We start from the raw sequence: 26,262 nt of genomic DNA on the forward strand, positions 1-26,262 counted from the left end.
CAGTCACCATATAAGTGATCTTATTAGGGTAAAAAAGGTTTAAAAGTACAAGAGATAGATGTGTATTAATCATGTTATAGTAGCATTCTTAATATTGTGACATTTTAACTGTAGAAATAATTATTGGACAATTCTTTATTTTCCAGAATTCAGTATGGAAAGCATATCAGTCTTTCCAATGAAAAAAAAAAAAAAAAGAAAAAATATATCAATTTTGGTTTTTTTCATTTTCTCTTGAAGGAAAAGATCAGACCTGGTTCATTCAATGAAAAATTCTTAATTGAAATTAAAGCAACACAGTTATATTGGCTGTTTGGTTTTAATGTAAGCGATAAACTGAGACAGTAGTGTATTTAAATAGATTACTGTCGTGGTTTGGGCTTTTATAACCCACCAGTTATTGAAAAATGTGGAACTATTAACAGTCTGGTTTTAAAAGCTACTGCACTAGCATCAGATTGACAGTTCTTAATGTAACAAATGGAGTGAAAAGGGAGATCACCAAAGGAAACGGAACTAAAACCAAAGCGGATACTTTACATGGGAAGCTTGCTGTCTAGTGTTCTATGTTTTTTTTCTGGTGTGCGTCTGTCCTATCATCTACGTACTTATCTGTAACTCACATTTAATGAAAATGAGATTGAGTGCATCTGTTCACAAAAGATCAAAATTCTGAGAACTAGAAAGTGAACAGTTTAAAAGCCTAAGTCTCTTATGTGAAAAATCCACAAAATTGAGAAAGCTCTGCCAACATTTTTTTTCCAAAATTAAACTTTCTGATTTGGATGGGCAGGGGGCTGTTTGGGTTTTTTTGTTTGTTTGGGGTTTTTTTTGTTGCTTAGTAGATTCTTTTAAATCTAATAAGGCTATAAAACCTTTGTCCTAGCATAAATCAACCAATACAAATGTAATACATCAGATTGTGGCATCACCAAACATTAGATCCACACTTTTTTTCAAAGCGGCTTAAGCATTTTGTCATTATATTCCTAAAAAAGATTATTTGAAACCAAAGCCAAAGTTAATGACAATTGTAAGTAATACATATTAGCACACAAAAAAATTCACGATCATGCTGTAATTTTTGCACTAGAATACAGAGGTAAAGAGAAAGAAGATTTCCAGCTGAATGAAGAATGCTGACTATATTGACCATAGCAATGATTTACTTTACCACAGTAACAATTTATGAGTCTTGAAAAATTAATTGAACTTATGCAGCACAAGACAGCAAAAGCCACAGGGACATGAACTTGAGTACAGTAAGTAAATATGAAGCTAAAACAGGTACAACTGTTTACAAAGTAAGGATAATTGATTAAAAAAAAAGATGGTACATATGTGTTTCATAATAATGAATGGCCACTATGACACACCACCCTTGTAATAATTTTAATCAACATGTACAATTACATTGTATTCCGGCCTTCAGCATCCGATGTGAAAATAGACTACAAAGCTGAAAAAGATACCAGGGTATTTTAGTTCATTCAGTTTTAGTCTCCAGATCTGGAGGAAACAAACAACTATCAAATGCCTCTTGAATAAAGAACAATTAAAAAAGACATGTTAGTACTTACCACAGTGACGTTGAAAGCATAAAGAAGATCAAAAGGAAGTGCAGCAATTAAATCAATGATGAACCAGGTAGTCACGTAGTGGATACAAATAGATCTTGCTTCAAATATAACTTGGCCAGACTTGCTGACATATGTTGTTCGGAAATTTAAAATAATATCTGCTTGACAAAGAATGAAGAGAATCAGAGAGAGTGACTTCCTGATTCCTGGGGATAACACCAGGAATCCACCATAACACCGGTTGTTTTTCTTATGCATGGCAAAAATCAGATGCAGAATCTAATACAGAAACAAATAAAATATAGTGGTAAGAGATACACATACATAGAGTTAAATCAATTAATGCACAATGGTGTTCTTTTTAAGGAAAAACCAGAATGTTTAAAACATTTAAAACTCACTGATTTCAAAGGGAGCTTGAATTAAAAGAAAACCAAACCCACATTACTCTTTAAACAGCACCAAATATTGGTACAGTATTTTTCTTAATGAAAAATGAGGGTATGATCGTTGTGCATAGAACCCATTTATGTCTCTTTTGAAATATTGAAAATCATTAATTACTTTATTTAAAAGGTGTAACTGAAACTTTGTTTTAGTGATAACTGTCCAGCACAGAAAGCAAATGTCATCCTCAAGGATAACCACTTGTTTATCAACTGAAAAATGCTGAACTCACTTGAAAAAAACAGCTTTTGGGCTATGGTGGAGATATGAATTTCTTGGTGGCTTGTGCATTTTGCATGTTCCTATCTAACATTCCAGGATGAGTGTCTTTCAATATGAGATATAGTTTTGACATGTCTTGCCAAAACACATTAACACTCAAAGAAAAGCTCAGGTCTTGACAACAGAGTCTCAATTATTTTCATGTCCTACAAGACAAAGACTATAATCTGTCCTCAAGCGATGTACCCAGTTTCTACCAACATTAGCGAGAACTACTTGTATAATTCTTACAATGTCAGAAAAGGGTGCAGCCAACCATCAAGGCCGGTGTTTTAGAGCAAGATAATTATTCTGCTGCCTTGCAAATTGTAATGCCTCATGTTGAAGACCATCTCATAAAAGAGAAAGAAGTGATCCCAAGTGTTAGGAAGACATTCAGAGTGTGATAGACTTTTTTTCTCATTAAAAAATAACAACCGCAGGGTGATGATCTTGGCAGGCTCAAAGTCAGTGGACTTTCTTTAATGCCCAAGTTATGAGAGGCAGCTTTCTAGATACTAGTCCAGTGTGTAACAGACTTGTCAGCTGTGTTATGTGTAATCTAGGTAGCCTATTCTTAAATGTTACAAGGAGGGATCTGCATTCCCTGTGCTCCCTGTCTATGGCAGCAATGGCAGCACTGACTCCTTTCCATCTGCTAGATGATGCAAAAGAGGAAATGCCTTCAGTAGCCCCTTCTACACATTGCTCTTGTAGGGAGGTAGCAGCAGGAGCTGCTGGGCGTTGGCTCCGCACCATATACAGCATAGAGCGTGCAGATGTTTGGGAAGTGTTTGCTGACCAAACAGATATTTCTTACAGCCTCTGGAAATGCCAAATGGAAGCACCTACAAGCCTCTTGCCCACCTCTTTACTTCTAGCAAATGGAAATAAACACAGAATATAAGTTTTTAATAGTTTCAGTCTATTCAAGGGATTTGTTTTCTGTTTGGATGCAGATATTTCCTTTCCTTACAGCTGGTTTCTTGTGTGCTATGTAAACCTGATCCATATCAGCACATTCCTGGAAAAAAAGAAAGCTTTCAAGTCCTAAAAATTAAACATATCTCATCTTTTGCCTCTTCATAATTTAAACATAATGAACGCTAACAGTACTAGTATTGTAACTTGGTTTTAATGCCAGTCAAGTTAGAACTAAAAAGATGGTAGTAGTAGGATTACTAGTTGATGAATCTAGGAGTAGTAGATTCATCTACTCTTGGTTTTGTATGCAGTTTCTGGGGCCTGAGAACTTTTCTTCCTGCTATACACGCATGAGAATGAATGCCTAATTTCTGATATACCTTTTATCCTGCATTTTTCATTCAATGTATGAGAAATGGCTGCAAAGACCAGCATGCTTGAACAAATAGACTCCCCTCAGACAGCAAAATCGAAGGATAGATTTTTCAGAATACGACACACAAAGCATTGCTACCACTAGAGCCATAAAAAGATTAGTGGGTGAGCTTTGTCCTATTTGCAAGCTTTTGTACAACCTAGACAGCAAAATGCAAAAATGAGCATTAAAAGATTTTTTCCCTATGATTTATGAGAAAACCAAGAATCTTAAAAACAAAACTTTTTGCTTATATAGAACATGTACAATGAAAATGGAATAAGTTAACATTTATGCAGCTCTCTCTAAGTGAGACAGATTTTATTACATTCTGGTTGTTAGGTATTTTTCCCCTTTCCTGATTTTTCCCATTTATCAAGAATATTGTTTTTCACTTTTCCCCATGTTTTCTCTCTTTTTTATTGCAGTTTTTGTTTTCTGTGCCATTACTTCTGAATAAAGGCGGCTTTGGAAATGACACTTTTCAACAATGTTGATAGTATAATAAGGACAGCCAACACATAGACTTAGAGTAAAGAGAACACTGTACAGCAGAGCAAGAGAAAAAGTATCTGACAAGGTTCATCTTAACTGAGTAAATCAACTTGGTATAAAACAATCTGACACATTATAAAAGCTCAATGGAAAATGCTGCCTCGTTGAGAGAGCATGGATTACCACTAGTCTATATTAAAACAATTTTTCATTTCCAGAATTTTATTTTAGAATCTTTTGGTACTAAAAGAACATTAACAATGGAAATTTTTAATGGAAAAGGCTTGACTCTCACTGTACCAAGGCAGCATTGGAGAGTGGTACCTACAGGACTCAAATGCTTAGAGCTGGTGTTGTCTACATTTGGACCAGGCGGATACAGTATTTTATAACTCCTTTTTCATGCCTTATGACCACAGGTACTCAAATAGAGTAGCCACCCAATCCACACAGAAATTACTGTTGAAGTCCTACAACAGAGTTTACACTAATGTTCTTGCAAAGGAGATTGAAAATTAAAGCCATCCACCTACTAATTTTACCCTGTTGCTTACACTTCATTTGAAACATTATGGAGTAGCCGACACTCAGACGAATTACTATTATCCAGGTTTGAGTAGGAGAGCTGCTGTGGTCACTCAGTTTCCATGACAGCATTTCCATTTTAGGAATGGCAATATCAAATTTGTGTTTCCTTTAGCATAGTTGTAGAGATGCTTTACTCCAGTTTGCTGTAATGTACTGCTTGGACATTGTGATGATGGAAGCTATGAAGAATTGGAGCTGAAGACCCCTACATTCTGGGGCACAAGGCATAAGAATGTTTGCCTAAAGCACTGCCAAACATTGGTACAATGTGTTACAAAAGTGTCAATTTTACTATCACGTTTAATTCTACTCAGATTTGCATTGAGATACCCATTTTGTGAATTGATCTTATGTTAGATGATGCTCTGAACCACGAAAGGATCTGATGAAAATCATAGCTGCTATAAAACAGTCATGTTTCATTATATAGACTTGATTTCTTTTTTCCTCTTAACTGAAAAAAACTCAAGCAGGTTTCAAAGTTTCATCTCCCTATAGTTTTTCTTAAAGTTCTTGTAACATAATCAAAGAAGCACATCTATGACAGATGAGCTTCTATAAGATATTAATTAGACTTTCATTTAACATGTAGTAAGAAAAATGCATATTTAATCAATTTTAATGTGTCATGTGCCTATTCCTCACCCTTAAAGAATGTATAACTGTTTCCTATTTTTACAATTTTACAACAAATAAATGTTAATAACTCCAGTTCTAAAACATTTTTTAATTTTGTGTGCTATTTTCAAATTCTTCAATGTTGATAGTAGAAATGATTTTTCAGCTATATTTCATCTTGCCTTTCCCTTTTATGGCTGTTCTGCTTTGCCAGTGAAACACAGGCACAAACAATGAATGTCTGCTTTTTTGCAAGGACAACTTACGCCCACAAAAAGAGACACAGTCACTGAAAAATGCCATCTATTCGTATTATGTAGGATGATAAACACAGCATCATAGGTGCCTTCAGTTTCAGATCAAAACCAAATTAAACAAACAAAAATCCTCAGAAAATTGTAAGATACAAAATAACCCAGAAAATGTAACTGAAATACAGAAAAGATCAGTGACTATGAAAATTACAAGTTTGAAATTGAGAACAAAACATAACTAAGTTTAAATGACTAATAAAACTGAAGACATGTAGAATATTACAGTCCTCTTGTCTCTTATTTTCTAAAAAGAAGAAAACTAAAACTGTGGTTTTGGAATGAAGTAGGAAGATCTCCGAATGATGCTGCAGATGGTACAGAAGTTTATTATATAATAAAGGAGGCATTAGACCGTTCAAGGAGATTTTTGAAGACAAAGTTCCACCTAATATTCTAAGTGGAACTTGCTGAGAGTCACTTTCCGAATCACCAGTATTAACTTCTAATAAAAATCTCAGAAAATTGGAAAAATGCCAAGGAAATGGAATTTTCCATGATAATTTTAATAATTTGGAGGGGGAACCTACTAAAAGTGATGATCCAGAAAACAATAGCTTTCTGCTCAGTTTCAAAACGTTGTTGGTATGGGTTTATTTATAAACAAAACTGTTTCTAGAGGATTCATCTTGACTGATTAAGTTCACAGTGATATGGTAGTTTTGAAGAAAGGAGATGGATGACTGTGGCCAACACAAATCCAAATATAAAATGGGTCATATATATCTGTATAATAGGCAAAACACATCTAAGACACAATAAGGAAAAACGTATCTGTAGGAGGAGAGATTCTGGCTTGGAAAACAAAGACACCAAAAGAGATTTCTAATAGCTAGGAGTGACAGCATGGGCTTAGTATGAAGCTGTGGCAAAACAGAGATTATCACCTGGGAACAGAAAATATTTCATGCCATTGGTGAAACAACTGCAGCCGTACAGCTCTAGAAGCCACACCTCAAGACAAATGAAAAGAGACAAATTACAAAAAAATACTTGGAGTTCACTTTACATGATGTTATAAATTGGTTTACTCAGCTCCAGAATACTAACAGGAGAACGGACTTTTACTTGTTTTCATCCACTGATAGGCTAATTAGGCACAACAGGATACACTGGGCAGACATGAGGTAAACACATTTTGGAAATCAAATGTGGCTTAGCAAACAAGGGGATGAACTTGCACCATTTGGATTCATGTTAAAACATTCTTATACTATGTCATACTAAAGATATCTAAGTTACGTTCAAGTACACAACGCTTATATACAGGGACTGATGTAACTTATGTACATGAGGTGAATGTATGTATGTAGATCTGCTAGGGAGAAGAAAGGCAGGTTTGACTGTCGTGATCATCCTTTGCAGCATTGAGTTAATCTGTTTTTCCCTTAATTTCATAGCTTTGGAGGGAAAAAGTATTGATTTGCATTTCTTCCTACACATTCTTTAGGTAGCTACACTAAGACTGGGTAAAGTAAGATCTTATCTTCAAGTCTTTGAGCTATTACACTCAAGAAGCCAGGAAGCAATTTTTTTCCACGCTGATACACTACTGAGGACAAAGCGAAGAGGCAGAGAGTCAGCACAGAGAAGATCGTGCTGGATCATTCCTTTGAGGTATCAGAAAAGATTTCTTTATGATGCATTTTGATCAAATGCCCAGTTCTAATCCCAAATCTGGGTCTGGAAAAGAATTACTTGTTGTCTTCTGCAGTTTGAAGCTAGACAGTCTGCTAAGATCATTTGACATACACTAGTTAACCTATACACTGCTAGTAGTGGATCTATGGTATTTCTGACAATTTGATCTCTGTCATTCTCTCCCTTTTACCCGCTACAGTTGAGCCTCTTGATGAATGAAATCTTTGGGAGTGTTCTTGTTGTTTTGGCACAAAATTTTTCAAGATTTAGTGCAAAGCCTTAACACAAAGTGACTTAGACACATATCTGAGGTTATCTGGTTCCATGGACTGAGGTCTTGCAGGTTATAATTTGTTCATGCTTTAAGTACTACTGTTTTCATTCAACAAAATCCTCAGGCTGAACAGAACATATAAGTAAAAGCAGAGATAGAAAAATTTTAGATTAGACTACAAAGTAGTCTCAGCTGGCCCTGCATTCTTCAAGCTACAAAAATGTTCTGAAATTTTCACTAATACAATTAAGATGTGGAATTAGCATGAATTCATATGGTTCATAATGAGCAAGGAGGTCAGTTCAGCTCTACAGGAGCTTAGTAGCGTTAGTTGGTCACCATTCACATTTACAGATCAGTATGGTAGTACCAGACACATACATAACTACTTCACGCAGATTTGCTTGATATAGGTAAGAGAGATCAGGATATTTACATCACTAGTGTTTTGAAACTTCTCATTCTCGTTTGTCTCAGAAATCTCCAGTGTGTAGTTATCAAAGTTAGAGAAAGGATTTGCTTACTTATTGTACATTAGCATTTGTGAAACAACTAAAGCTTTAACAAGAAAAGGTGATAAAGGCTTGCTTTAAATTCCCCTAAGCCATCCAGTACACCAAATGCTTATCAACGCGCATATGGAATTCACTGTTCAAGACTGAGGAGATTAAAAGTTTTCCTGCACAGCACCCCTTTTTGCCTTCCTATCAAAGCAATTTAGGACAACAGCCTCAGATAACATTTATATATATATAAAATTGAATAGGAAATGGTAAGTGCTTCTTTCTGCAACCAACTCATCAGGTAAAAATCCAGAGGGAGGTAGATGAGTGTGATCCATCTTTTATTTCTTGACAGCTTTCTAAGCTATACTTGGATGTAAACGGTTTCTTCATCTGGGCAACCTTATTTACAGCTTAACTGCTGTGCTAAAGTAGTTACTGAGAAAGCTGTAACAGAAAAAAAAAACCAAAGCCAAGAACTAAAACAAAACTCCTGAGGTAAGAAACTTCTAAAAGCACAACAAATACTTTAACACAAATGGAGAAATGACCATCTGTCTTAAAAGAGTGGATTATATTTTTGGGAATTACATGTTCCACGGTCTTTTTGGGATTGCTGTTTAAAAAGTGGAAGATTAACTTCTTTTTTTTTTTTAAATAAATGTTTTCTTATCATTAAGACTTTGATCAACTAGAATGGTAAGCAAATTGAGGCAACAAAGAGTAGTTAAACATCAAAAAGCTGTGCAAGAATCTATTCTGAGAGTACTCATGGAATATTTAAAATGTTATAAATTGTGAATCTTACTGCGCACTAGCTTCTACCTACCAATGACACTAACTTATCAAAAAAAAATTTGAAAATTAGACATAAGCATCAATATTGTAAAGCTTTGGAGATTCCAGACAACTCCACAGCATCAAAACTATTGGTTTTCTTTAGTGGTGAATTTGTGTTCCAAATGCCCTGACATGTGGTGGGCTTTAAACATTTTCTACAGCAGGAAGGGCAAGAATTTTACAGATTACAGCTGTAAAACAGGCAAGAGAGATATATAAGAAAGATGGGGACAAACTTTCTAGCAGGGTCTGTTGCAATAGAACAAGGGCTAATGGTTTTAAACTAAAAGAGGGTAGATTTAGACTAGATGTAAGGAAGAAATTTTTTACAGTGAGGGTGGTGAAACACTGGAAGAAGTCACCCAGAGAGCAGGTAGATGCCCCCTCCCTGGAAACATTCAAGGTCAGGTTGGACAGGGCTCTGAGCAACCTGATCTAGTAGAAGAGGTCCCTGCTTATTGCAGGGCAGTTGGACTAGATGAACTTTAAAGGTCCCTTCCAACCCAAACTATTCTGTGATTAATCTCTGAGCTGATTGTTTAAGCATACATGAAGTGACTTTAATATCTTTGGACAAGCAGTGAGTCAAAAGTTGTCTACAAGAGGTATGTTTGAATATACTAAGTATACTGTAACAACAAACTTCAAGCTGTGCAAACTTCATACGTACAGCAGTATTTGATCTTTGTTTCAGACTGGGACAAGAACTACAATCTCTTTTTTGTTTCAGCAGCTCTCATAACACAAATCATTATCAGTATTACTACGACAGAAAAAAAAATTCTGAAGTTACCTCACTGCAAATTTTTTTCCATGTAAGCTAGAAAAGCACCATTTAAAACGATCTTGCAAGCTACATAGATCATGCCACATATTCAGGAAAGGATAACAGGGGACATACATGATGTCTCTGACATGAGCAGTGTCATTAAAAAGTTACCTAAAACTAAAGCAGGAATAACAGCAGATAATATCAAATTGGTTGACTCACTACATTCTGTGCTGCAACACAGCACACACATATCTAAAATATCATCTTTATACTTGATGTAGAGAGGAAGAAAAGGGTGAAGCCTCTGTATTCTTGTCTTCATTATGAAAATAGCTGTGTTCTTATTTCAAGTTAGGTAATCCAATTTCAGTTAAAATTAGAAGGCAAAAAGTCAGAGTTCAAATGAATTAAAGATCAAGATAAAGTCTAGACTATCCTACTGATTTTAAGAAAGGCCTTCAAGTCATGTATAAACTACAAGGTGCCACTTTTCCACAGATTTTTGCCCTATTTTAGCATAAATACACCTGCTTTGTTAACAAACACCCATGCATTTTAAGCCAGCCCTGACCTGTGTTGCAGACTTTTGCTCCTTCGCCACTTACTGCTGTGCAGACGAACCTGTGAGCTTAACAGAGAAAAGTGTGTCAGTCCGCAAAGCAGCAAGTAATTTTGCTGCTGTCAAACACACAGGTGAACTTGGCCTGGCCAGCACTCGATAGGGAGAACCCAAGATGTCCAATTTCAACAGGTTTGAAACAATCATATCAACCAATCAAGCATATGACTGCAACAAGCAATCATATCACCTATGCATTCCACTCCCCCCTCCGCCCCCCGCAAAGATTTAAATAGATCATTATTTTTTTCAGTTATTTCAGCTCTAATTTCCACACCCAGGTCATGCAGAATCACTTCATATTACGAAAAATTCACCAGCAAATCAATGGCCAGTCACCCTCAGAAAGACTGCTCTGCCTAGTTTCCCTAGGCAAATCTCTTCCCTCCCTATCCCCTCACCTTCTCTTTTACACCCCTGTTGCTTTCACCCCACATCTTCCAGCACTACTGAGCTGTGGTGTCTGAACACAGGCTTCTGCTCCTCACAACCTCTGGCCATACGTGCCTGTTGATGCAATTTCTTTCTGCTTGTCCAGTGCTCCTCCTCCTTCTCTCCAGCCCACAGACTGATCACCTTCCCCTACCAACCCCACACAAGGTACAGCAGAAGCCCTGTTTAGGCACTAAGTCCCTAAAATGCACGCAGAGCAAATAAACAGCGACTAACAAATGTACCATTTGGTACGATCAACCTCAAACTTAAACCTTGACTCTGATTTATCTTCTGGTCGGATCCCATGGCTAACTAGCTCAATCTGCCTGGATTCTCTCAGCCTATTATTTCCACTACTGATAAGACATGGGCACACAACCTTTTTAAAAAATATATAAATTCTTGTAGGAAACGTGATATCTCTAAAACCCTCATGGAGTTACACTGAAAGATTAGGGAAAATGAACTTGTACAAAAACAAAACCCAGCTGTTTCAGCTACAAAACTGTCTGCATTAAAAGATGTTAATCTACATGTGTTGCAGTTCCTAATTTATTTAGATATTTTGCTCCAATTAAGTTCTTACACAGTATTCACAGCAGTAAACATCATAAGGCTGGGATCAACATTACCCTAATGTCTTCCAAGTCTGCAGTTACCATGGCTACATGCTTTTGTGATATTTTCATTCAAAATTTCTAAAGCCAATACCGTGGTCTAACTGAAAAGCTCTAACTTATTCCTTTCCTTATTTGAGTTATCTAAAGGCTTTTACTAGCATGTTGTTGAGCCTTTTCCTTTTCACAAGCTTCCAGCATGAAAATCCATGCCCTAGCTATGCTCAGTTTCAATGAAAAGACAATTTATTTCATAGTTGGGCATAAATGAGCTAGGAACCCTGAGCAAATCCATAGGGTTTTGGAAACGTTTAGTGACCTCTCTTGAATTAAAGCTCTGTAGGACATGCCACATCTTTTACCAAGCCTTGCCTTTCTAGATATCTGCCATGATCACATTCACACACAGACAAATCCACTCAGTGAATGGCATGAAAATATCAATTTAAACTGGTACTCAACAACGGGAAAAAAAGATTACATTAAAAATGGAGGTTCTATTTAGTGCATAATGCAGTTTGCAATCCTAAATGACATCAAAAGAGTGAAAACCATAAAGTGATATTCATCAAACTATCCTATTAATCCTTGAGATGTTTTCCAGAATAATACCTCTTTTCCAATTTCGAAAGCACAATATGTGTTTTGTATAATCTCAATTTCTAATCCCTGTTAAAAAAAAAAAAAGAAAAAAAGACATAATCCAGAGGTAAAAATTTATCTGGTAGCCATCTGAACCTCTTTACCCATAAACAGGATTATTTTACCTGAAGCAGTTGATTTTCCTGTACCAACACGGTTTTTTTCTCTTCGGGTTTTATTTTTTAAAATATAAATCCTGCTGGGATTAGACATATGATCAAGATACAGCAAAATAACAATTTGGGATCAGTCAGATGATTCAGTAACTGCCCATGGCACACTTTTGGATTGCAGCAAATGCTCGGTAATATAACTCAGTTTACCTCTCTTTTTACTGTGAACTAAATGAAGATGAAAAATCCTGCACCTTTAGTGCAAGCAGTATACATATAAGCAGTAACCAGGGAATTGGGTGATGCATGATTTCATATTTGACTACAGTAATTCAATCCTGTGCTTGAGACCCAGATGATTTAGGTATATTAACCCCATCGATTTTCAGAGCAGTTTCCTACACCACCTCCCTCTCCTAGATGTTACAAGTGGCTCTTCTCTTATTTCTTTTATTTTTTCCATTTTCCTTTACGTGATTTTACATTGATTGTCTTCAGCTAGCAACACTTTCCCCAAAGTTCAAGCTCTTTGATCTATCTGATTATTTGAGCCAATGTTATTTAATTACATATGGATAATGGTATTAGAACCTGGCCAAAGAGCTTTTAGGAAAGATTCCAGGAAATACTACTGCTATATTGCTTGAAGAACAATTTATCTTTCCCTATATAAACTCTTATTTTTTCTATTCTGCTGTAAACCTAGATGTTCCTAGTAAATCTCCTGGGCACAATTTATTCAAATGGAAGTGTGATTTTTCAGCTCAGTATGTCCCGTCAAAATGTCTATTACCACAATTACTTTGATGATTTTCTTTTATATGCTGACCTGATAAGGTGAGGGAGATGATATTGGTTTTAAACATTAAAGTAATGCTTATTGAACACCTGTTGCTTAGGAATCTGGGCTACTACAAAACCCTTAAAAGTAGGGACTTTGTATGATAAATAGGTAATATATAATAAAATATATAGTGTATAAATAATAACATATAACAAAATAATAAGTCTTTATAACAGCCTGTTGCAGCTGCTGAAGGAAAGCATATTTTTTTTAGAAAGATACAACAAATGCTGAATAGATACTAAGTAACAATCAACATAAACTACAGAAAATTTGTCATGAAAATCTAGACCTGTTAGGGAAAGAGAAAGAAATCACTGGTAGGCAGGATTGAGGAAAATTACAGTTTTAGATGTATTAGGAAAGAAACACTAATCTGCAACTTCAATTCCTTTGTGCTAGTGGCATCCCATTATGAAAGAAGCTATTAATAATCTTGTAGAAAAAAAACCAGATGAATTCAATAAATACTTCTTATCTAATTTTGGAATGGAGCAGCAAAGTGTGGTTGTATCATATCAGATGACAGATTGCAATCTAGTGTATCCTAACTAAGAATCAGCGGGTAGTGATGTTTTAAACCAGTAGTATTCAAGGCTTAACAAGACCTCACTTCTGCAGGTGACACCTGCAGCAATAGATGAGAGGAGTTGTGGATTCTCCTTACTCTGAGGTCTTTGAACAAGCGCAGATGCCCTTCAGGAAAACATGCTTGAGCCAAACACAGCTTATTGGAATGAATATCTGGATTAAATATACATTTAAAATGGAAAATCTGGCTATCAAATGCACCTCTCCCTCCTATTTTTCCTTGGGTGCAACCCTTAGTACCATATTCTCCTGGCCATTAGCACTCCAGAATATTGTGGAAACAACCCCATTTGGTCTGTAAGAGAGGTTGGGAACCTCATTTCAGAGACAAGTTGCACCTGCATTCAAAGAAGCACTTTTTTAGAGGTCTTGTGGCTTTAGTTGGATGACTAGCATTCAGATGAATAATGGAAACGTAGTTTAAAGCTACAAATTCTTAAAATCCTCAGCACAAGGGTATTGCACTCATTTAATATGATGGACCTCTGAAAAAAAGCTTCTGCTAAGGTGGAATGAATATAACTCATAGGCTTTGTTCTTTGTTCTGTCAAAGTCACCACTGAATACACTAAGCTGTTTTACCAGTCAAATTTCTCCAATGAAAAGAGTTTATGATGGACACCATGATGCTTATCACTGTACAGTATGTGAAGAGTGGCACTGTCCCTCTCCTAAGGCAGCACAATGACTTGTGTCCTCAGCCTTGTTCCATTACAGTTCACAACATTTTTAGTGATTTTAATGGTGCAAGATCTATTCTCAGGTATATTGGATCATAGCAGAACTGATTCCCCAAATCCATCTGTAACTGACAGACCGACTTGCTTTTCCTTACTATTTGTTCTTACAGTGGAAGGTAATGGGATATTGAAGTCACACCCAGGTGGAAATACTGTTTTACTGAGTAAATTATCCATTAATACAAAAAACTGAAATCTGAAGGCATTAGCGGTTTGAATGGCCATTTTGGTAACAAACGTCACTCCCTCCAGGAGTCTAGTATGGTCAGCATTAATGCACTAGCATGGTATGCTCTACCAAACACCGTACTTAGTTAGGCTGCTGTACCCGTTACTGTGGGCATGCTGGGGCACGCAGAATGACCAGCACACCAATGTTAAAACAGGGGGTTTAATTGCAACCCTTTACTGTGCTGACAGCCCATGAATTCAAATTCCAATATCACAAAGCTGAACAAAAGACCACAAACTTAAAAAATGAAAAGTCACATTCTTTTATCTGCTTCCCTGATTTTCAGCCTTTTGGGTTCACCTTTTCAAGTTGCCCTCCTTAACTATGAGGGTGTTAAACAGGATTAGCTAATCTCAGTTCTTCAGTAGCTGATACGCCAGAAAAGCATCACATACTGTGACCTTTACAATAACATACTAAACACTGGAAAGATTTTCTTTTTTATGAACTATGCTCTACCTTTTAAAACCAGACTCAATTCACGAACATATTGAGTAACTAAAATATATTATATTGGCTTTTCTACAACGGAAAATACAGAGTTTGTAGTCTTGAAAGAAAAGCAAAGAACTAAAAATATTTCTGAAAAATGAACTGCTAGCTCTGCTTTTAAAAGAAGTTAGTATTGGTGACTGCAGCGTGTGAAAGTTTCTACATGGGTAATTTTCTCAATAGAACTTGCAGAAATAGGGCAGAAAGAAGCAATTCCAAAGAGTGAAGAAACATCAATCATATGACTTAACTTTTCACTAAATTCAGTGTGTGTGAAGCAAATGCAGTTTTTAGATATTTCATGAACACAGTTCACTTTACACAAATTATGGAGACAACAATGAAAAGATCGAACAAGTAAAACATTCAGTGGGCAATGGGACAACTTCTTTAGGTAATTAATTTTTTTTGACCAATTCCAAGGGGGAAATCTGAAATATTTTTCTCAGAAATTACCTCATGCAGCTTGACAACAACTCACATACATAGGGCTTTACCTATAAGTCAGTAAAAAAAAATGTGAAAAAGACCACATGCAAGCTCACAAATATATGGCAAAACATTAAGTATCTAATCATTTCCTTGTAAATGACCTAGATGGTTAATTAAAAGACTTTAATCTTATTGAAAAATATAGTGTTGTTTTACCATTAAATCTAAATACAAACCAACGTCTGATTGTAGCTACAATGCAAGTCAGTCGTACTCTGTATAACAGGGTAGTTTTGCCTTTGTATACCTTTTCAAAGGAAACATAGCAGAGGAAAAATTACTTACAAAACTATTACTACAGCATTTCCCGATGTCTGGATTGACTACAGGTGAAACAAATGATTTGTCAACACATCTTCTTTTTAAATTTTTATTACAGTAGCACCACAGCTTAGACAAAAAAGATGAACAGTCAGTTCTTAAGTGTTCTTAGCACTCTTAAGTGCTCAGAAGCCTGTCACAAGTCTCATTGTGAAGTAGGGAGTAGGAAAGAAAAATAATCTGTCTGAAGAGATTCATTTAGGACAGCTGAGAAGTGGAACAGTGACTATATTTGCCAGAAGCACAGATGCAGAATATCTTGACTCAGCTATAAGCTGCCTACAGAGCTCTCCCTGGAATAGTAAGGAATTACATATGGTAAATGCTGCGTATTTCAGCTTGTACTCATGAGGTTCCCATCATCTTACATGTGTTTTTTAAAAGGCCTTTATCCTGCATAATCCACTTGCTTTGTTTTAGGTATTTCTTCACAAAATCAGATTTCAGAATGGAGCCTGTTCAGTAATTCTTTAAGTACTTCTTTCTTGGATTTTACCTTTAACTTTGACGGAACATGACACAACAGACAAGGATCCCCTCTTGTAACCAGTTCACTGGTGGTTTAAGTCAATGTCATTCATTTTGGCCTCAGAAAAAGCAGTAATGCTCATATGAGCAGTTTTTGTGTCTTAACTGTATTTCTCAACTTCAGGAGTAGTAACCAACATTTTGACGGGGTGATTTCTTAAAACTTTGGTTAGATCTACAAGCATACTTTTTTTTTCGTTCTATGAGAAGCTGGCTGACAATGTGTAACAATGACGTCACATCTCTACAGACAGAGAGGAGTCAGCAGAGCCAACACAAGTCAAATTTTCAGGGTTCCTCCATTATTATAACATTTATCTGCATCTACCTGAAGATACAGAAATGTTTCCATGGAAATGATCACTTCTAAATTATTGTGGCTTATGCAGTTTTTCCACAGGTAGGAAAAGGAGTACTTTGCAGAAAATCATTTCAAATTACCGTTGCCAGTATGTTTATAAATAGTATAATTTTATAGCTATAATTATTATCCAGGGTTCTCCATCTTCCACTAGAAACTGGATGACCCGCAAACAGAAAACTAAAATTAAAAGTGAAAGGTCACTTATTTTTGTAGCTCTTCTCCCTATAGTTGTTCCTGGCCACCTTAGGAGACAAAATACTTAGACACCTTTGATCTCATACAGCAAATAATGTATTACCATTACCCTGAAAGCCTATACATATTTTCTCTGAACCATCGCCTTGATCTCAACTTCTGTTGAAGGCATACTATTCAAACAGTCCCGTGAGTGAGTCTGAGCATTTAGCAATCAAGTATTGATAATTTTTCTGGTAATGTTATTCTCTTCAATTAAGGTGTTCAATAATATTTTAAAAGTGAAAAAAAAAAAACCCAAACAATATCTGAAAACTGGAATGAAAAAGCTGCTGCAGAAACAAGAGCACTATATTGGATAGTTATGGAAGAGTAAAAGTTATGCATTCAGGAGGTTGTTACTAATAAAGTGGAATGAACCGGGTGAGAGATTCTCCCAGCTTTTCCACCGAAAGACAGAAAACTTTAAAAATATTATTGAAAAGTAATGAAGATCCATTATGCTTCTTAGACATATTGAAACTTCAGCCGCCCAGACATACCAATCTACAAATGAAGGACCCAGCTACGCCTATGCCAATTGAGGGGCATAAACTTTGAAGTAAATCATGCATCTAAGCAAGTAATCTCACTCACCAGATGAAACACTTTCTAAGGTATTTTTTTTTATGCATTTGCTTAAATACACTAATGTTTACAAGTTTTTCTCTCCACATCTTTATGATTTTAAGATATATAAAACAGTCAAAAAAGTCTAAAACTAAACTAGTTTTCAACTGGCGTTGGAAAGAGGAAGCAAAAGATTTATTTACAAAGGAATGTTAGAGAAAGTTTGCACACATTACAGAGGAAAAGAGTGCACTCAAACATCGCATCCCGCAAGTTATCAAAACACTAGCATATAAAGGAAACATCTAGTGGAAAATAATTTTAACTTGACTTGAGAAGCCTTTATTATGTTCCTTCTTCAACCTCCAACCACAAAGACATCACAAAATGGGTTATTATTCTTATCTTCTGCTTATATTTTAGAAACCTTAAAAGGCTGAAGCATTTAAACCTCTAGCTAGATGTGCTCTTTTCTCATAAATAATTTAGTTCAGATCAACACTCCTAATTATAAGCACCCCAAGTCAGTAGAACACTTCCATGTGTATTTTCACCACGCTTAAGCATATGCTGAATCACAAATTGGATAAGCCTAAAAGTTTTTTTTAGCCCCTACATTTATTCAAACTCTTCTGCTTAAAGGAAACCCTTAACCTCTACCCTATTATTTCTCTTGAACGGATGAGCAGACATCCCTCCCTTTTATTGTCATGCCTCTGCTCCCTTTGATAACACAGCTAAAAATGAAGCCCTTGTTAAGTCCAAATAAGAGTTTATGCAAGTTATGTGCGTAAAAGGAATATTATTCTATGTTCTGAGAAATACGAATAAAATCAGAGCAGATAGTCCCTTTTTCTCCAATCCATGATTACAGAGGTGTAATGCCTCAGTCCGTGATTACAGAGTTGTAATACAGCTGAAGGCCCCATCTCAGACAGATCTCCCCACTGACTTTCTGAGGTAGCAGCATCATAAAAAGAATTTTACTCAATGCTTCTCATTGACTTTTCCCAAAGCACGTAGATCATCCATCAAAGATGTGCTTGTCAGAGTCACAATGCAACAATGCCCTGAAACTTATGTTTAAATTTATGTATGCTGTCAATCTTACATATGTTCTGAGGCATATTCATTCAATATTTTAACAGACAAGGGACCATTGAGAGGTGACTATAAACACACTGTTTTCTTTAAATTCACTGCAGAGATTTAAACCCAGTATGAGAATGTCCCGAAAATACTCCATAAACATTTCCCCAGAGCCACAAATTTAAAAACAGATAATAGCTTTAGAAATAATTATTTTGGGCAAAATGGAGTCGTTATTGAAACTGTGGGGAAGGAATATTGGTACGCTACAATACAGCGTTTGTGGTTATCAGTAACATAATTACGCAAAGTCTTCTCTAGTAATTTATACACTTTTCTTTGAATGTATTTAGCTACAAACGTAGTTAAGTTTCCTGAATGATAGACATAAAAGTCTAGCCAGAAAACATGAAGTAAAATTTATAGAAAATCTTCTTCCTTTTATTATTCTTACCCAACCACTCTATTGATCATAGAGATACCATTGCTTTTGACTTACTGATATAAGAATTTTATATTTCCAGCAAAGGATATAAACAGAAAAGTAGCACTGAGCAGTACACCATCTGTCTTGCTTCAAATGACTACTACAGCACATAAATCAGTTAGATACAGATTACACTCTCTTGTGCTCAGATTCTAATAAACACATTCATAACACAAACCAGTAATCTACACCGGTGTGGGCTGGAGGATACAACCGTTATCAAAGTATCTTAACCTTGAGTCTACTGTTTTTATAAAGACACCCAGGTAGATCAAGTGGAATTATTTTATTTTATATTCCTTAAAATGGGATGTGGAGTCATTTATGACTGGCTACTGTCATAGCCTTGCTCTTTTTACATGACAAAAAATATTCCTCCATGATCTGCATTGCAGAACATGGGTTTGCTTGAGTATCATTCAATGATATCATCGCATATCATCGCAGTGCTTGAGTATCATTCAATGTGGATTGTGTGCATTAACATGAAAGAGTCCACCCAAATCTAACAGTGAGCATAAGAAAGGAAAATTAGACCTTAAAACTAATGAGAAATCAATGTCAAAAGGAGGAAACACAAATATTTATTCATCAAGGCCACTATTAGACATGACCTTGTCTTCCTTTTAATTCTTTAAAGGTATAAGAATTAAATGGATCATTGAAATAAAAAGTTAGAGAACAGAGCAGATGGCAAGCTGTAACCTCTGCTTCTTAAATTCTATCCCAGTTGTCAGTATAGCATATTGATATTGTACATTTACATTATTGCAATGTGAGTTTTAATCTTATGTCATTAGTTTTTAAAATCTAGTGATGGTCAACTTATGGTTCATGGATTTCTAAGTATCTGTGAAAAGTAATAAAAAAAAAAGTACATTATGAACAACACTACAGTAATTTCAGGGCACACCCCTGCATCCATAGGGTAAAACAATGGTTTTCAATCTGCCTTACAGTCAAAGGTCCCTTTTGAGTAACAACAGGACTACCTGAATCAATTTAAAATTAAAAAAAAAATAAATTAAAAATGTAATCTAAAGTTCAGATAAAAATCAAACTATACAGCTAAAATTTATTTTCTTTAAAATCATTATAGCAATGATTATTTCCTCTTCTATATTATGCATTCTGTGAAAACCTTAAATGTCAAAAGAGAGATCCCAAACAAACCCAAAACATATCTTACCGATGATAAAAAGAATTTCCACTGCAATGTCACTGACTGTTGTGCTTCGAGTTGTAGACAGCTCATCATGGCCAATAAAGCAGACATTGTAAGGTACAGTCACAGCAACATAAAACGTTGCCAGTAAAATAAGCCAGTCCCAGCCAGCTTTAAAAGTGCTAAAATGCAACAATATGAATTTGGACTTTTTTGCATCTGAAACTTTGTATTCTGGAAATGCTGGTTTATCTACAAAAACATTCTGAAAAAGAGAGAAAAAAATGAAATGAGACAAAACAATAATGTGATAATATATACGTATTTCTTCCAATGCAGCCTTTTGGTTTTTGTTTTTTGTTTTTTTTTTTAAAAAAAAGCATAAAGAATTATGATATACTCATATGCAGGCAAGAATGAATGTTAATTTTTTTCTAATGTAGTCCTCACGCTTATGTAGACAGATGGTTCTGTTGATGGAATAACTTTTGTGAATATTGGGGCAGGAAGAGGATTAATAAAGAACAGATTAAATAGAATCAGGAGGGGACTGAATCTGTCAAACTATTTCTTCCTCTGTTGGGTGAATTCTGATTTAAGAGCAACACTTTCCTACTGGACAGACAGGCTAAAGATTTGTATACATAAGGACATAGTACTACAAATAGAAATAAACCTACAGAATTGGAATAGATAGTGCTGAAGACAAAACAACCTTCCTATACATATTTTAGAGCTGTGAGGAGGTTTTTTCCTCCAACTACAGCCTGGTCCTGTGGACTGAACAGCTGTTAGCAGTTGGAGCACCTCTCCTGGTTTAGTTTCATCTGAGGGAATACATTTCATGTGCCCGAGACTGCTACGAACCAAAGCACAATTAGTAGGAATAACTTTTTGATTCTCTTTAAAAATGCACTCCTGATCTAAATCAAAACACTGATGCAGACCCACCATAATATGGCTGTAGAACTGACTACCTTCATCATTAGACCGTACCTAGCATTGTCATGTGTGTTGAGTCTTTGTCATCTAACCAGCAAAGGTCTTTGCAACAAAGACTTCAGTCTTAAGCATCAGTTTTATAAATTCTTAGCTTTCTTCCTTCAGAGTTTTAACAAAAAAACCTACCCTCCTGAAAAGCAGCATGTGCTACATGGACTGTCTGGTATTACTTACCAACAAAGTTCTTGCTCACTGTCATTGGGCCCCTGATTAATGCTGTTCCAGTAACGAAGAGCCTCACAGAACAATACTGTGTATTCAGCAAGCTAAGATTACTTCTGATCTTAAAGTTATTCACTATGAACATAAAAGACATCAACTGCGTGACAGCAGACTTAGTTACTTTTGCCTTGCCTGTGACAGCCTTTCTCTTTGTGTGTTTCTTTTGAAATACTAATGTTCTTGCCTTCTCCATTCTTGATTCTCATTTGTGAATCTTAGGGGCTGAATTCTGACTGTTGTTAGCATCAGCCCATTTTTAATCACAGAGAAGGAAACGCTCCTCTTAAGACTTCCAATTCATAGCTCTAAAAATCTATGCACTGAAGGTAGTAAATTAGTCTGACAATAAGTGTTTGAAACCAGTATGATAACACCTGCACTAGGATTTTGGCAGCACAGGAAAGTCACCAAAAGCTATTTAAAAGTCACTTTCCTAAAAAATGTTACTGTGCTATGAAAATATCACTGGAAGACATGGTCATATTTGGCAGATTATTTTTTTTTGCATTTTTTCAACATTTAACATTTTTAAACATTTTTAAACATTTTTAGCTTTTAGACTTTTTTTAGCATTTAACATTTTTTAACATTTTTAGCTTTTTAACTTTTTTTTTAAAACGTTTAACGTCTTTTGACATTTAACATTTACATTCAATGGAAGTGACTGTTTGCCCTTTGAGGTATATACCAGCTGTGTATTTTCATGTCCTTAACCTATACCAAGTTTTTTCTGCTTTTAATTTCTAACGTAATAACATCTGGGAGGATGTATCTGCACTGCTGCTTAATTTTGGTAACCAATAAAAGGAATATGCGCAGCAGCAGATCATATTTTCAAGGTGTTCATGATCTATATCCTTTGGCTACTTTTTCCATTGTCTGTCTTTCATCCTCCCCCTAACCATAAAAAAGGAAAAAAAAAAAAAGATACTTTTATTTTTGTGGCTCAAAGATTTCAGCTTTTTGATGCTAGTGATGTACAAACAAGAATCTAAATACTGTTCTGAGATTTAAAGAAAAACTGTTTCTTTTTGCTACCCCTGCTTCTAATAACTATAGGCACTCACCCTTGGAATAGGCTCAAAAATACTATTCTAGCAAATTTTTATATGTACATACTGATTTCACGTGCATTTCTAGTTTTCCTCTGCATCTCTGCATTAACTTTTCTCCTGAAACATAGTTCCATAGAGCAGGAGAGTTATTCTTTCTCCTGAGCATATTTCTTCAGAATATGCTGCTTTATTTTTGCCTTTGTCTATTGTTTGATTTGTTTCGTGCAACAGTCACGGGGTGTTTTATGAACTTACTTATTAAGTTCATAAATAATTACGAACTAAGAGAACACAGGAGTAATTTAAAGAACGGAACATTACTACTTCAATTAGGAAATGAAAACATAAATTTACTCCACACAAAGTTGGAGGCATTCACATGAAAAGCTGCCTAAATGAAGTGTGACTTTCTGGAGCTTACACAGCATAGGTGTTTTCAGTTAGAGCAATACCTTGAATTTTTTTCATTATTGTTTTGGCAAATAGTAATTATTGAAATGAAATAATTGGGATGGTAAGGTAAATTGGAACCTAAAATTAAGTTCCGAGAGACTTTATAATGTGGCTTTCCTGGGATTAAATAAATGTCTGTTTACAATATGGATAAATACACTGTCTGCTATCTGAAGTGTAACAAGTACTATAGCAGGCAGAACTGCACTTAAGTGAACTGCACTTTCCTCTTTTTGTTACCATAAAATTATGACGAGGACAATTCTCAGGTACCCACTGACATTTTACAGCACTTTTTAAGAAACAAATGACAGTACAAAGAGTACATTTTTGAAAAAGAGAAGAATTACACCTACATTATTAATTTTTAATTTGTTCTTCTCTCTTCTTTGTAGATGTCCAGAGATATGATAAAGGACAGCTCTACTTCGTCTTCGTGCTGACTCCAAATGTGACCCCGCTCTTCCTCTTCCTTTCCATTTTTCTGCAGAACAGAAGTGAGAGTTCAATAAACATCAGGAAATGGCACTTTAATCTTTGGGAGCTGAACCACTGACATTTTAGACCTTGGAAGAAATAGGTCTAGGTGTAAAGATTATACACACCTTTTCTTAGTTTTGCTTAATCTTTTGCAGTTAAGAAAACAAATCACTTTCCTGAAGGGATCACTGTAAAGTTTTAATTGTCAAATGCCTTCATGCAACTCAGAAACAATTAATTACAAAATATGATTTTATGGATAAGAAAAATGTACTCTTTAATGTTTCAGAAAATGAAATAGTGATTACTGACCAGAGGCAATCAAGGCTAGGAGTAACAACTTAAAATGTCCTTAAGGTGTTCCTACTCTCTCTCTTATTTCAGGGAAAGAAAAATAAAAGCTCTCGTGGTGTCCTTTTTAAAAACAAGGAATCTGACTTGCACTAGGTTTCCATTATGTCAGAACTTGCTAATTTGCAAGCTTGCTCATTAGTAATATCCAGTTCTTACATTCATGTGTTTAGATTTCTTTTCCCACCACATGGTCACTGGCATAATCACTTGACACATTCCTTGGTGACATGAAATCCATTAAGAGTGAAGACTGAACACTGTTTTGGAAAGGTTTATGTTTTTTCCCTTGATTCAGATATCTGTAGTTGTCAATCATGGGATCAAATTTTGTTCTTGCTTATACAGCAATAAATTCAAAGTAACTCCAGTGACTCCAAAGGAATTACAGTGAATTGATGCCAGGGTAAATGAAAGCAGACATTTTGTGATGTGTCAGGATTAAGAAAAAAGGAATTATGGGAATAATGGAAGAAGCTGTCTGTCAAACAGGTTTAATTAAAGTCATTTCAATGCATACAAATTAAGGGGGAAAAAAATCCCAAAACCAATGAGCAGAGCCAGAAATTAACAACAAACAAAATAGCTACATCTTAAAACCTGCCTTGAAAAGCAGGAAAGATTTGAATTGTAGAAGACTGATGTATTTTTGGCTCTACAACACAAAACCATACGTAACAAAAAGTGTAGGAAGCTAAACTTTCCAAACTTTTCAGTGAAGAATATTTCACGTAATTCATGCACAAGCCCTCTCCAGTTGAGGACTTTTTACATGTCAGTAAGGAGGAGAAGGGGGAAAAAAAAAAGGGGAAGGAAAAAACCTTTACACTGCAAAAGCAAATAGCTACTCGAAAACTGGAGGAGGCAGATGGAGAAGTCCATACTTCCCCATCTCCAACTTGGGTGCCTGCAGGTGGTTTAAAAAGCTACAACACATACAGGTGCCAGCTACAACGAAGAAAGGTAAAACAAAAGGGGCTATTTCTGAAAGTACTCAACTAAATGAATGTGGGGTTTTTTTAATTTTCATCTCTGAGTCATCGAACAATTTAAAACTCAAACTAAATTTTAAAAGCTTTCTGGAACTCAGGGTGAGAGCAGAGTGCTTATCTGTTTCTCTGAGCAAAAACGAATTTAAGTCTATTGAATCAGGTCTTCCCTGTAGTATGGGACAGCTAGAATAGTCTGGTTTTGTCGTACGACTTTGAAATTCTCATTAAAAATATTTACAGGCCTCTCTCCTCCTTCTCAACCTAAACTATCATGTTGGATGAGGCCATTCAGTTTACGCTTCTGCCTCCCAAAGTAGTCAACAACATATGCTTCAGATCTCCTATGAGGCAGGCTGAGAAAGTGGGCAAATACCTTGCCCAAGTTTCTGGCCAGAACACTTTTCAGGAGTCTTTAGCAAAGGCTTCATTCTGATGATGTCTCATATCTAATACCTCTCCATGTCCTTAGCCTACAAAGCAGAAGACAGTCCATCCTGGTAGGTGGTGGATGTAACAGCCTAGGTGATGTGATACGTTGTGAGACCCACACTGAACCGTGTTGCAGAAGGTAGGCACGGTGCCTTCAGATGGAATTTGAACACTTTCAGCATTGCCAGCAATACAAGGTTTTTCCTGTGTGGAAGCAGAGCTCTCTACCTCTCGTCAGCCTTGAAGACCTCGTTATCCCTCTGGATCTCCTGTGTCTTTTTAAAGATATCCTTTTAGTAGCTCCTTTTTCCAGAATAACATGCAACTTTCAAGATGTGGATACACAATTTCTTGATCCAATAGCATAATAATGCCTTTAGTTTTTTTCTTAATGACTCCTAACCTCCTTTTTCTTGCATGCTGAGCACTGAGATGAAAGCTCTCCATAACCCCCTCTCTTTTCCAGAATGGCAATAATTACTATAGAGACAGTTGGTATATGTATATTTAGTTAAAGTTGTTTCTTTTTTCCTATACATTTATTGATATTGATTTTTCACTTTCTGTCCACTCTTTACATAAAAACAAATTCCTTATAAGATTTTCAATTTTATGTGCCAGCAGCCTCATAATGTTTTGCTTTAGATTGATCCCATCTCTCCTATGTAGGCCTAGCATTCCAGCCACTGAGAATTCTCTACTCATTAACCTTCTCAGGCTGTGGGGCTTCATACGGCACTTAGAATCATACTAGTTTCATATTTGCACAGAAAGCGACTTTCATCACATGCCGATTCCACTATTTGCAAAGGATTAATGCCACCTCTCTGTTAATATTGGAAGTCACTCAACTCCCAGAGACAGCAAAGCACGGATCAAAAAGGAAGGTGTGACATTCACTATGAAGTAATAATATTTTTCTTTTTAAATAAAAATGGTAACGATTTTTTATTGTAGTTATTAGCAGGGAGAAAAATATGATTTGCCTATGCAGATAAGATGCCATCGGACAATGCCAACAGTAGAGCACATGT

At 35.8% G+C, this 26,262-nt stretch overlaps 1 protein-coding gene across 1 annotated transcript in view; it reads right to left on the reverse strand.

Moving 5' to 3' along the window:
* Nucleotides 1-26,262, reverse strand: part of KCNH8 (potassium voltage-gated channel subfamily H member 8) — a 190,249-nt gene that overhangs the window by 74,948 nt on the left and 89,039 nt on the right. Inside the window, exons 4-6 of the mRNA XM_054191617.1 lie at nucleotides 23,333-23,460; nucleotides 20,269-20,509; nucleotides 1,581-1,738 (exon numbers count right to left, since the gene is read on the reverse strand). Coding sequence (XP_054047592.1) covers nucleotides 1,581-1,738; nucleotides 20,269-20,509; nucleotides 23,333-23,460 — 527 coding nt within the window. The remainder of the gene's footprint in view (nucleotides 1-1,580; nucleotides 1,739-20,268; nucleotides 20,510-23,332; nucleotides 23,461-26,262) is intronic.

The sequence above is a fragment of the Rissa tridactyla genome, chromosome 2 (genome assembly GCF_028500815.1).
Source record: "Rissa tridactyla isolate bRisTri1 chromosome 2, bRisTri1.patW.cur.20221130, whole genome shotgun sequence".
Taxonomy (NCBI): domain Eukaryota; kingdom Metazoa; phylum Chordata; class Aves; order Charadriiformes; family Laridae; genus Rissa; species Rissa tridactyla.